Source organism: Cyprinodon tularosa, unplaced genomic scaffold (assembly GCF_016077235.1).
Source record: "Cyprinodon tularosa strain WSP-4 unplaced genomic scaffold, ASM1607723v1 ctg42, whole genome shotgun sequence".
NCBI lineage: Eukaryota > Metazoa > Chordata > Actinopteri > Cyprinodontiformes > Cyprinodontidae > Cyprinodon > Cyprinodon tularosa.
The window spans coordinates 1,994,875-2,008,838 of record NW_024039141.1 but is presented as its reverse complement, the minus strand read 5'-3'; the positions used below and the strand labels follow the sequence as shown (position 1 = coordinate 2,008,838).

The 13,964-nt window shown below is 37.5% G+C and overlaps 1 protein-coding gene across 1 annotated transcript in view; it reads right to left on the bottom strand.

Moving 5' to 3' along the window:
• Positions 1–301: 301 nt before the first annotated feature.
• atp10b (ATPase phospholipid transporting 10B) overlaps positions 302–13,964 on the bottom strand; it is a 28,582-nt gene continuing 14,919 nt past the window's right edge. The window contains exons 8-21 of the mRNA XM_038299174.1: positions 12,315–12,511; positions 11,453–11,623; positions 9,855–10,356; positions 9,653–9,753; positions 9,441–9,567; positions 9,148–9,332; positions 6,922–7,189; positions 5,764–5,840; positions 5,550–5,675; positions 5,275–5,475; positions 5,111–5,191; positions 4,910–5,014; positions 2,271–2,458; positions 302–733 (exon numbers count right to left, since the gene is read on the bottom strand). Of these exons, the coding sequence (XP_038155102.1) occupies positions 448–733; positions 2,271–2,458; positions 4,910–5,014; positions 5,111–5,191; positions 5,275–5,475; positions 5,550–5,675; positions 5,764–5,840; positions 6,922–7,189; positions 9,148–9,332; positions 9,441–9,567; positions 9,653–9,753; positions 9,855–10,356; positions 11,453–11,623; positions 12,315–12,511 (2,615 nt within the window). The 3' untranslated portion in view covers positions 302–447. The remainder of the gene's footprint in view (positions 734–2,270; positions 2,459–4,909; positions 5,015–5,110; positions 5,192–5,274; positions 5,476–5,549; positions 5,676–5,763; positions 5,841–6,921; positions 7,190–9,147; positions 9,333–9,440; positions 9,568–9,652; positions 9,754–9,854; positions 10,357–11,452; positions 11,624–12,314; positions 12,512–13,964) is intronic.

The window sequence follows — 13,964 nt, the reverse complement described above, 5'->3', positions numbered from 1 at the left end:
TTTTTACAAGTAGATGTGCTTGTTCACACTCCATTTCCATAAAAAGCCCCAGAATCTGCAGCATAGAAGCTAATTTTCCACCTTAGTTTTCATCTGGGTTCTGCCTGCTTTACTGAATATGCTCCATCAGCATATGCACAAAGGTATACAGCATCTTTATTTGTGGAGGCTGAATCACAGGTGAGAAGATATATTAAATCCAGTGAAGATGTTGGAGAGAGGTGCGTCTTTCTAAGGGTGGGTGGCCACTAACTGGGTTAACACCGCCTCCTGAAAACCCACTGGGATTGTAACCGGCTTATGTGTTCCACTGCTGAGAAAAGGGAAGCAGGCTTTAATAAAGCAGTTTATTGCAAAATTAACTCCAGTTGGAGAGTCATATATGATCCACTTTAGATATTTACAGTTTCCTGAATAAATTATCATCATAGTGCTTCTAGTCTCCCATCACGTTGGCACATCCCTCTGATGGTTCCTTGTGATGACGTTGAGGCTAAGATCATCCCCCGTCAAGTCAGCATCAGTGAGGGACTCTGGAAAGTAGTCTGCAGGGGTCTCAAGGGTGGGAGAGGGTGGGTCAGAGAGCTCATAGCGCTTGACCGACATTCCTCCCCTGAATCCCCTCCACTCCTTGATCCACTGGTCCCTGGTAGAGCCGTCCATCCGGTCCAGCTGCCTGCCTTGCAGGAGCGGGGAGGGGGCGACCGAGTTCTTCAGCACATGAAACGTGTACCTGAGGGAGAGAGCGTGGTGGTGAGAAAGTAGGCCAGGGAAAAACATACAGGCTTTTGATGTAAATCGGAGCGCTCACTCTCTCTGAAAAATCAGCACTTTCAGAGGAAACGGGGAGGAAGATGTTTGAAGCTGCAGCTGATCCTCACCCTCTATATTAACATTATACATTTAATAATCTGCAAACGTGTTTGCATTATTTCTGATCTCATTTAACGATTTGAACAAGTCAAAAATGAATCCAGATAAACGATAATACAGGTATGATCTGTTTCAAATGTGCACTAATATTCAGTAATGACCTCAGCAGCCATGAAAAAACTCAAGGTTCATCATTTTAAGCCTAAGAAAAAGAAAAAGGAATGGTCTATTCTCCCTTTCTATGCAGAGGTGTAGCCAGAACCTTTTTATAAGGGTGGCCAGGCAATAACCAATGTACACTGAGGGGTGGCCGACAGTGGATAGGAGCCAGAATCTCATGGTCTGTCTACACTGTTCCAACTGAAAAATCAACGAGCAAAACATCCAGATTTTCTAAATAAAGACAAACTATCCTTTCCTACAGCCTTTCCAAACAAATAGACGCATATATTTAAACATCTGTGCTTTCTAGATAAAAGGTAAAGTGGATAAAAGAGTTTCAGGTTTGAGTTCTGCGGCAAACATCTTAACCGTTGTCATTACTTTCCTACTTTTATTAATAATCATTCTGCATAAAATTGATATTTACAAGTACTAATACCTACATAAATTAATATATTATAAAGACTCCTAGATGATTGCAGAAACAAATAACTGTTTCTTTACCCCATAACACAAAATCTAGCTCTGAAAAGAGCATGAATTCTGTATTTGTCATTTTTAATGTTAGTATATTTATGTGATAACCCCACTAACCACATATTAACCACAGTGTTTTTGTTGTAAAGTAATTGTTAATATATGAATATTTGTAATATTTTGAATATTCCTCTTAAGAGTATTACTGCTTCCACCGTTTGTATTAGAGGAAAAAAAATGTTAGGGGTGGCCAGTGATTTGCTGAGGGTGGCTGTGGCCACCCCTGGCCCCCCATCTAGTCTCGCCCCTGTTTCTATGATTTTCTTTCCAATTTCTTTTGAGATAATGAAATATATGGATGAATATATTAATATATTATTAAGATTTCACCCTGCAATACCACTATGTTTCCATGTAGGGGTCAATCTTTGACATGATTAACATTTTTTATGGCTCTCCAGCTATTTTGTAACTTTTTAAAATTGCCATAGCATATTTCTGCCATTTTCCCATTGTTTTTCAAACATGTTTTTTTAAGTGATAATTTTTTTTTTTAAACATGTGAAAACAGGAGATATTGAAACAAAAGAGAATTTCTGTTTTAGTTAGATTAAAATGCTAAAAAGTTAGACGATACAGTACATGTACATTGTCATTATGTGAAAAAGTTTGCATTGCCTTCAGCGTTAGGGATTTGTTTAAATAAAAGAACGGGATAATAAATCACAGCGTGGCAGAAGTAGGATGGAGGATTGTACCTGGGCAGCAGAGCCACCACGGTGGTGAGGGTGCAGATAAGGTAGAACATGGGGTCAGCCATCTGGCTCTGGAGGATCCAGTAAGGATTGGATGGAGGATTACAGGTAACACAGAGGGCACTGTAGGCCAGCGTCACCACGAAGTACAGCAATACGCTGCCCACCATAATAATCCAATGGACCACCGTCTACCACATAATCAAAAATAAAAATATTATTATTAACATGTTTAGGTAAGAGAAGAAGGGGAAAAAATCATGGTTATGGTGAAGATCAGAACTATAACAGTGCATAAAACTTGTGACACAATTACAACACCTGAACATAAACAGACCTGAGGACAGTATTCATTTCTGACTATTTGGATGCCCCTGATTGTGTAACTGAGTGTGCACCAAGTCAATAGTGACTAGCAGAGCTTCCTGAAACCTTCAGAAAATGTCTGTGGTGCTTCTGTCTCAAAAGAAAAGGCTGGAGCAAAACTGGAGGTTTTACAGGATAGTTTGAGGAGAAACAACCACCAGAGATCTGCTTTTTTCAGCTTTTTTAAATATGTTTTGTTTTAAATCATTTTTTGTCATTACACTGTCACAAGTACAACGCAACAAAATGAACTCTCTGCATTTAACCCATCTCCTTGGGGAGCAGTGGGCTGCCATTGCGCGATGCCCAGGGACCAGTGTGGGTTAAGGGTCTTGCTCAGGGATCCAGAATGGCAGTCTGTGGGAGTGGGTCTTGAACTCAGAACCTCTGGATTCCTAGCGCAATACCCTAAACCCTAGTCCGCCACTCCCTCACATGCTAGAAGGTTGTAAATAAAACTGAAATTTCTGAGCTCTTGAAGCAATGTCTTATTGAGATTTAAAGTTCTCATTATCTAGCTTCTGTTAGCAGCTAGCTGTGCTGCAGTGCTAACTATTAGGGGTGTGCATTGGCAAGAAGTTGGTGATATGATATATATCACAATCCTGGTGTCAAGAAACGATTAAAATAAAAATAGTAATTAGCGTTACACCAATACCGATACCATTATTGGGCTGGGCCCTGATTCAGCACTAAAATGGGGTTATCAGGATTGCCGAGTACCAACAAATAGGGCACTGATACCATTTTGAGAGCCAAAACTTTATTCAACTATAGTCACCCATGACAGGTAGACAATAAAAAGTTCTACTGGATTCACCTTGAATTAGTCTTTTTCCTGCTTCACAAAGGTAGGCAGCAGCTTGACAAAGCAATGATGGCAATTATTTTACATACAAGTAGGATGCAGTTCTTCATATATACACACACACATCAATTTCAAACAGATGGTATCAGTATGGTATCGGTATTGGCCAATACTGCACAGCCAGGTATTTTTGCCTATAAATATTTTGTATATTTAAGATTGATTCCATATTTTTAATCAAAATTATCTAATGATATATCAGGATATTTTAAATTTATAAGACTACAGTCTAAAAAACTTTCTCGCAATATTTGAATTGATTTAGTAGATTTATTTTCTTACACCCCTTCTATGGCTTGTAACGATGACTTGTAATTAATTAGGAACATTTAAGTAGCCATTATATAAAAAAAAATAAAAAAAAACTTTAAATGCTGCTGGAGTAAAACTATCGTAGAACTAAACAGTGGTATACCTCAGCCATCTTATGAGAGACTAAAACCCTGTCAATCTCAAGCTTCCCTTGGTAGTAGCATGAACTTTTTTTTCATCCCGTTATTTTTATACACCTTTTAAGGTCCTCATTTGTTCGACCACTTGCTGTAATCTTTTGCTGCTGTAATGGCACAATTTCCCATTGTGGGACAATAGAGAGAACATATTTCTATTCTATTCTAACTTCCTAAATGTAATATCAATTTGTTAAAGGTTATTTTTCATTATTTTTTCATTCCTACCTCCTGTATAACAAGACTAAACTACAGTCATTTTCATTATAATTACTTCTACCTCTAAAATACAAATTTGTTCACTGCTGCTTGTGTAAAGTGATTGATGAGCTAAGCTGCTAAACAAGAAGGACTGGAGGACTGGCAGTAGCCTGCTTCCTACACTGAAAGGCAAGGCAAGGCAAGGCAACTTTATTTGTATAGCACAATTCAGTACAAAGACAATGCAAAGTGCTTTACATGCTTTAAATATAGGAAAATAAAAAAGAATCAAAGCAGGTAGGAAAAAAAATAAATAAAAAATGCAGAAACGAAAAAGAAGATTGAAAACAGTTGGACTAAAGAAAATAAAAAACGAATGAACTAATGATGTTTCAGTTGAACTGTTTAACTAGAACTAGAACAGTTGAAGACAATCCTAAACAAATGTGTTTTTAGTCTTGATTTAAAGGAACTCAGGCTTTCCGCACTTTTACAGTTTTCTGTAAGTTTTTTCCAGATAAGTGAAGCATAGGAACTAAATGCTACTTCTCCATATTTAGTTCTGGTTCTAGGTATGTAGAGCAGGCTGGAGCCAGAAGACCTGAGTGGTCTGAAGGGTTTCAATTATTCTGATGTGAAGTATTTGTGGTATATAAAAATGTCACATTTTACAAAAGAGAATTATATAAGAGCAAGGAAACAGAAAACAGTGTTTGTTAGATTTGGAGAATACATATAAATATCAGAGCAACACTCACCCAAGATTTGATTTCTATGGCAAGATGCAGTAGGATGGTAAATAAAGCAGTCGTGTTGAGTGGAGTTCCAAAGGTGAAAATATCAACATCTGAACCCTGGTAAGCCTGAGGGAGAATCAAACATTTAGTCTAATGTTTGGTTGGTTGGCTAATGGATGAGTAACTAATGTGTAATGATAAACTGTTAGATGTGTTTCTTACCCAATACGGAATAAAGAAGCAAACCAAACTTTGATAGAAAGCATCCAATATGGAAATCCAGAAGGTTAGATAGTTGTAATCCTAAATCAAAGAGACAAATATTTATATGTAATAACAATAATAATAATAATAAAAAATAATGAGAATTTCTTTCTTCCACTAACCCCTTTTCCTTGCCCGGTCCTGTACAATTCAGGGACCCCCTGCAGCACCTCTGCTGAAACATCCTTGTCAAAGATGCCAAACATGATGGGTGGGGTGGAGGTGAAGAACAGGTTGAAGAAGATCATCAGCCAGTAGTCGATCATGGCCGTGGCGCTGAACCCACAGAAGAATTGATACCAGAAGAGCAAATTCACGTAGGCCTGAGGAGCAGCCATTCATTAATCGTCAGAGCAGAAGGTTCATTCATAGGGTCTGATTAGAACACGGCACTCACCACGTTCTTATAAAAGAAATAAATGATCATGTTTGCCAGACGAGTGTAGCACCAGTGGCCATGGACGAGGAGCAGCTTTTTTAGGTGCTTAAAGCGTGATATAGCAAAGTCGCTGGCCATGACCGCCTGAAATGACAGAGATGAGTCTCATTTTGATCATTCTGGGACGAGAAAGGAGGAAAACATCTTTACGGCCAATCAAAACCTTTCCCACCTGCATGCCTTCCTGACCAGATATCCCAATCCCAACGTCCGCTGCTTGGATCATGTTGACATCATTAGCACCATCGCCTGAAACAAAAGAGTAAACTTCAGCACCTGTGTAGACACTTATTCTATTTTTTCAATCTAACACTCAACATTTAATCTAACCCCAAAGTCAGATAGAGTGATGTTATGAGGTTCAACCGCTGATACGGGGGAAAGACTGTGAAATACAATCTCATTGCTTATAATAGGTGAAAATAAAGGTACCTAACTTTAACTAAATGTCAACGTAGTTTGTCTAACGCAATTATTCAGAGCCATTGAATGATTTCATTGACTGATTGATTGATTGACTTTATTGATCTCACAGTGGAGAAATTTACTTGTTATATCAGCTCAAGAAGAAGATTGTGCCAAAGGAAAAAGGGATATATAGAATGTATATAGTGTGTCCAAATATGACAGCTCTTTCCTTTTTTTATAGTAGGATTGTTATACCAGGTTATTGCAAAGGGTATTTATATGGATGGATATTTATATTTATATATATAGTTATTGCACTGTGTGTCAAATATAGAGAAATAGGTTATTGCACAAGGTATCAAATGGTAAATTGCACATTAAACATGGCACAAGCTATTGCCATTGTAGTGTTGCATTGTATAGTCTGGTTGCAGCATGGATGAATGACCTGCAGTAGTGGTCCTTTTTAGGTACAAACAGGTTGTAAAAGTCTTTCTCAGCTCTACAAAATTGCACTTATTTTGCATGTATTTCAGGTGCATGATATCTAATAATCTTATTTACTTGTTGCTTTGGCAGATCATCTTATTTACCCGCTCAAAATAACAGCAAATACACTTATTTTGAGAATTTGTGCTTTATCTATAGATCAGTTTCTGTAGCATATACTTTTTTTAAGCACACATGTTTGTAAAACTCATTGGTTTTAACCTGAAAGCTGAAAACAGCTAAAATGAGAGGGATGTCTTTTCCAGATTCATTTTTTGACACCTTGAACTTTGCAAATAAAATTCCTCTGATTTGGCTTGGCTGTTTAGTTTGCTTTTGCCTTAAACCAGCTCAATGATTGAGCATAGTTAATCACTCAGAGATTCAAGATAAATCAATACAACATAAATTATATTTTTGTGATATAACATACCAACAGCTAGTGTCATGACTTTGAGTTTCTCCCTGACCAGTTTCACCACTCCACTCTTTTGCAGAGGTGTCACACGGCAGCACAGAACAGAGCGGCAGCGTTTCGCCAGGTCCACAAAGCGCCCCTGCAGGTCTGGGGACATAGCCATGGCTAGAGTGTTTCCATCGATCACCAGAGAAGTGTTGGGGGCTGTGTCCACATTTCGAGGGTCCTCTCCGTACCTCCTGACCTCCTCCAGAGTGCAGTCCAGGATGGATGTACATGCAAGCTAAAAAAAAACCAAACAAAATAAGTCCGATTGATTTGTGTTTTTCAAACAATATTGCTAAAATGTTGCCGTTTTTTAATACAATCCAATAGAATGTGCTTCGATTATTAATTTATCTTTTTTTTAAATGCCTTGAATATATAAAAGATATTATGATTTTTTTTATTAGAGATCTTTGATTACAGATCTTGGTTAAGTCCATTAGGGTTGTAGGGAAGGTGAATATGTGAGGTCTCTCTCTAGCGATCACTGAGTAATGGCTGTTAAAAAAAATAGTTCATTAAAGTGTATTTCCTGAGAGGGTTGCATATTAGACTGGTCATTAGATATGAAAGCATTAGTTATAGTGTTGGGGGTATCACTCCATTCGTCATCAGTCACCAGTGCCTCCAAGGGGCCCACAGCAGTCCCACTTATTCCAGACAGATCGGTATGTATCCCTTAGAGCTGCCAAGTCATTTCTATCCATCCAGGGGCAGAATGAGGACATGGTCATGTCATTATGACAGGCTTGTTCCCGTGCAACGACATCCTAATGACCTCAGTGAGGTAGGCCACACTCCACAGGGCTTATGTCAAATGGTAGGAACTTTTTAAAAGGAAAAGGAGTCAAATTAGTTAAAACATTTAAATTGGAGGAAGGAATATTCCTGAATTCTGCAGCTCAGAATATCTTTTTCAGAAACGTCTTAAATTAATATTATAAATGAAGTATCAATGTGGATACAAATATTAATCAAAACGTATTACAGGGCTAAATATGTTTAGGTTTTGATTTATTAGACTAATGAAAATTATTGGAATTCATGTTTTGCTCAAATGTTTTGTTGTACTCTGTCATCTTTACATGAATTTATTTTGCATGACATTATATATAATAGAATTGAATAGAAAATCCCTTTTCAACAGACATTATAGTAAAAGGGTCAAACAAGTGTAGACATTCAATTGTATAAAATGTATAAAAATAACAGAATCGAGTGATAAAGGTAAAAATGTTAAAGAAGAAAAAAAGAAAATCCGTAACTCAATTTCAGTTTAACCAGATAAAAAGAAACAGTAAGTTTCCTCATTTTGCTCATTTTTTCCACCTTTTATTCTAGGCTGACACAGTGTTGGTTTTTTGAAATATGTAGAAATAAAAGGTTAAAATATTCTTGTCGTACGCCAAGACATCTTCTTCGAAGTTCTGACCCGGCATAAGAAATGCTTGTTGGGAGGTTTGGTCTGGGCATGATTGAATTTGTTTGGCGTAATTAGAAAAAGTCCACACCTAATTAAGGTCCTAGAGTCAATTTTCTATGCATTAATGTGGGAGGTAAGTGGCTGGGAAGGCTTCAGTCCCACTTCTACATTAACTGAGGAGAGCATTTGTGTAACTCAATACAAGAAACAGCAAAGAACTCTTCTTTCTTTTTTTTTTTTTTTGCAGAAATGCTGAAAAAAAGGCTTTTTGTACAAATTTTACAAAGAGAGAAATCCAACTTACATATAAAGAAAATGTAAAGGAATACATCATATCTATAAAAATGTATTGCATACTTCATCAACTGGGTTTGTTTTATATGTAGAGGATATTGTTTGTAAGTTGAAAATAAAAAACACATGAACTGTGGAAGCTCTTCTCAACATAGATGGTATTTGAAATGTGAACAGTTGTATCTCACCAACATGTCTGTTTTTTTTAAATTAGCAATTATAGCTCTGATCTCAGGGAGCTTTTCTTTCTATCTATCTATCTATCTATCTATCTATCTATCTATCTATCTATCTATCTATCTATCTATCTATCTATCTATCTATCTATCTATCTATCTATCTATCTATCTATCTATCTATCTATCTATCTATCTATCTATCTATCTATCTATCTATCTATCTATCTATCTATCTATCTATCTATCTATCTATCTATCTATCTATGAAACAAGCAGCATTCAGAGAATGAGGCTGCTCACCTTGTTTGTGCAGCTCATGTTAATCACCAGGTCTTCCTCCTCCAGTAGCCTGCAGGCATAGCCGATGTTGACAGCCGTCTCTGGCTTGTCACCTGTCAGCACCCACACGTGGATCCCTGCCTCCCGCAGCGCCATAATGCTGTCTGGGACGTTCTCCTGCAGACGGTCTTCAATGCCAGTCGCTCCTGTAGGAGGACAAACATCCCGAAACAGTCAGGCACCATTCGCACAATGATCTCATCACGAAGAAATGCCTCTGTGGTGCTGGGAATGGTCAGGTTGATGAACGTTACCTAACAGGGTGAGGTTTGTCTCCAGCTGCACAGAGGTTTGCATGATGAGCTCCTCTCTGCTCTCTATAGCAGCCCGAGCCCTTTTCCTCTCGCCCAACCATCTTTGATACTCGTTTTCACTCACAACCTGTCACAGATGAGGAGAAATTAGGAAAACAAGCTGTTCTAGCGAGAGAAAAGAGTGCTGCTATGATATACTATGGATTTCATACTTTCTTTGTGATGCAGAGTGTGCGGAGGCCTTCCTTCGCATAGCAGTCAAGGTAATGTTGAGTATCAGCTGCTATACTTTTCTGAATGCTGCTGATGTTTTCTAGAAACAGAATAAAACACATTTACGCATACAGTGTTAGCTTGATTTATTAATTATGAAATAGATATGTCAATAAAATTCCATTTTCCTGCAGTTTGTACCTGCATAAGGTGTTCCAAGTAGCTCCATTATGGCATAGTCTGCACCTTTAGTGTACAGCACATACTCTTTGGTGATTGGGTTTCTCACCAAAACAGACATCCTCTTCCTGTTAGAGTCAAAGGTCAAGGTTTCAAGGACCTCAAACACCAGCTCCTCTCCAGACGGAAGCCTCACAGTCACACTGCCAGGAGTGCGTGCCATCAGGATGAAGCCGTATGCTTTGGCTGCGTACACCAAGGCGGCCTCATCAGGGCTCTCTGCCTCATAGCACAGGTCCTCTAAGGCTGCTGTAAGGGCGGCGCTTTGAGGATGAAGAGAATGTGTTTGGAGTCCGTTGGAATCTGCTCTGCTGTCCGTTTTTGAAGAGTCTATAACTGGAATTTCTGAGAGAGTGCGGTTTCTCTTGGATTTACGCTGAAATAAAGTCCCGGCTTTTTTCACCAAGTTGGAAAAGGCCTCCAAAGGGTTGTTTGTCTGGCTGGATGGAGCAGACGTACACGCCTAAAACCAATGTAAAAATATAGCAATAAATAAACACATTTTGACATGATATGCACATTTTAAATTAGCTTCTTTATTGTTTTTTCTTATTTAAGAGGTGGGAAAAGTGCTTTTCAAATGTACAAACAGCCACATCGCTTTATATTAGGTTTAGGGTGATAGACTGAGATCAAGTAGTAAACATGGATTTAATTAAAAATAATTTCTATCTGTCTCGTCAGACTGTAGAATCACATCTAAATCCTTTTGGGTATGTTTCTGCCAACCTTCACATCTGAGACTAAATATTTTTGATTACTTATATTTTCTCATAGCTCACAGATTAATTGGATTTAATTTTAATCAATTTAAATTTTGCAATACAGCAGATTATTTACAGCTTTCCAAACATTTCACCCCTTTACCCCAAAAATAACAGTGCAACCGACTTGCGGCCCCCTAAAAACCCATATATCTACTTCACTCTATGTTAAATCATACATTTTTCTCTAACGACCTTATGAGATATTTAACTATGTAATTGTGCATTACAGTTTAATGTAAATAATGTAATTGACAAAATAAATAAATAGAGCATTTATTTTTTAATGGGACATTGACATTTATGTATTAGGGCCCTCTATTTATCTCAGGGATCACGTCATATTGATTGCGAAAAACATCCCCCTTCTTTGAGACCCTCATCACCTCATATATCATGTTTTTAATGTGTAAATGTGAGTTTTTACGGCTTTCTTCTATACAAGTCTTCCTTCTTAGGTCTCTGGTGCACTGCTGAGGCTCTGATTAAATGCCATTTATGCTATAAATTTAGACTTCACATATCTAATTGTTAAAAAAATAAACAAATAAAACATAAGCCATGTAGCCTTTTCTCTAACTTAAATAAACACGCACCTTATTTTTTTTATTCTATATAAATTATTAATTAAAAACAAAACAAAAGGCGTTTGTGGCCAAAATCTGAAATGTGTGTTATTTCAACTTGGCCTGAGCGACCAGTATACTTGACTTGACAGTTTTTAACTTTTTTTTTCAAGATATAAATTCATTACTTTTAATTTCTGTGTTTTCTTTCAAATTGAAGTAAACTCACCCTCTGTCTGTGATCAGTTGCCAATGAAACAACCACCGTGTTGCAAATGGCGAGAGCCAGAAAGAAGTCCAGATGAGGATCCATCACTCTGTTACCGTCTCTGCGGCCGCTGCCACTCTCAGCCCTGCTAATCTGCTCCAGCAGCTTCTGGTCTGGAATCACCTCCGTTTCCTGGAGGAGCAAAAGTTAATCAGTTTTGTTAATTAAATGCCGTCTGTATGTCGATAAACCTTTTCTCGGTTACATTACGTTCTCCCTAAGCTGACGTAATGGACTCAGAATGTTTTTAATCATTGAAACTTTCCATCCAGTTATGACCGTGGATAAGAAGAGGAAAGAGGTATTAATATGTTTTTATTCATACAAGCATTCTACTCTACTGGAGATGCAGCATGAGGAGTAAAAACGGAGTCTGTGTTGAGTTTTTCTGCCTCTGTATCTCATCCCCTTGCCCCCTAGATAAAAATAGATACAGAGAAACTGTACTCTATATCAAAACGGTAATGACTAATCTATAGCGCACATTAACAGTTGATGTAACATTGGTAGTCCGTGCCAAATGGTACTCAGTGTGACCATATGTCCCATCACAGACACTGGGGCAAAGCTGAGCAATCGCTGACACCTAGAAGCTTGACCATCTGCGGCGGGCAGAGGGACCACGAGGCCTTTGACTCAGGGATGAGTCAGATTTGGGTAAACATCGACAAGGGTTTTCTTAGTGCAGATTTACACACTTTAAACGAGTAAGAAAATATACTATTACTGGTTTAAAATTTCTAAATTTTAAATACAAAAATAGAAAAAGGACTATAATAATGGACTGTGATGTTTGATTTGCCATGCGGACTGATCTTCCTACCAGTGGGCTACTGAAGGCCACGTCGCTCTGCGTGTTTGCCGCCACCTTGCTCCTGCGCCTGCTGCCATGGCGATGTGTATCTATGGAGCTGATGCCCTCAGCTTCCAATGACCACCTGGTTCGTGGGAGTTGTTGATGCTGGTTGAAGATAACCTCCTCCTCGGATTCAGGCTCATCGAGGACAGCAAGACGGATGGCTGGAAAGAACCAGAAGTGTTGACAAATTACCACATTGCATCATGTCATGGAAGAGTCATTAAAAAGGTTAATAATCAGGCTAAATATTTGCCCCCCCCCACTAATATTCACTCTTTTTAATGTGTTACCAGGTGTTTAAAAGTAGTGATATAGTATATACACCTGAGTCACTCAAAAAAACACATCAAGAAATATACTGTTAGGAGAAGGCGAGAGACAAAAACTCATATTAAACAAACTATTTAAGTAACAAATACACAACAGCAGCACATAAATTGTTAAATTGAAATATTTCGAGGCGAATTAATAATTTAAGAAGGAATTTATTCTAAAAGGATGTCTGAAGTTGCACTTTAATGATCACTGGGCGTTACAGCAGGTAAAATGCCTCCATCCATGCATGGTTCACAATGATAGATGAACTGCTGCATAATCATTTTATGACAGAGATAAATAACAAAAACAAAAACTTTAACCTACATTATGGTCGATTGGGTGAAACAATTTCAACAAGCACAAAATAGTCTAACTTAATTTCATATAATTTAAAAAAAACTTTGAATTAAAGCTTTTTAAAATGTAGTACTGATTCCAACATGGGCAAATGTAACACCGATTATGACCCTATTTAAATTTAAATAACTGTAGACCATTGAAGATATGGTTCATTTTAGACATAAAACTACAGTTCCTCATGCTAGTTTAAAATCAGAATAAAGAAAGCTATATTAAATGATTGATTGCCAAATATACACAAAACAATAAAGTATGCCTCAACAACCTTTTTATTTTTTGGTTTTGGGTGTGTTCTTAGTATTACCTAAAATGTTTTTCTTATTTCTCTTAAAATTATGACACTGCTTTTTAGTCACCTTGTATCTTGCAACAATTTGAATCCCACTTTTCCAACAAACTCTCCTGATCAAAATAAGTATTTTCCTGCACTTGTACATAAACATTGTATCTCTGTTTATTTTACTTGGACACTTACCATTTCATGACAGAGATAAATAATGATAAAATTATTTTAAATTCAGTTTATAATGTGATATAAGTAGCGCCGTTCCTCTATCGATTAAGGTTTTGTTCCCTTTTCTAAACAGGGACAACAGGGGCCAGTGTCTTGTTTTGGCCCCTGTAAAGAACAAAATAATAATGTAACTGATTTGCCCAATTTAAATAACCGTAACAGTTTAATTTAACAATCATTTAGGAATTAGGTTCATTACTTGAAGTTTCAGCCTTATTAAAATTAATCAAAGTTAGGAAACTTTAATCATCTAGATCAAAGTTTCCTAAACGTTTCAGCCGTTAATCCCAAAAAATACCAATATATCAGACTGGACACTGCATGAAAAGTGGGATTTTTCGTCAATATACGGCACTGTAGATTGTCGTGGAACTTCAGGTTAGCGGCAGTTTACGGCAATTTGCAGGCCTTGCCGTAAACTC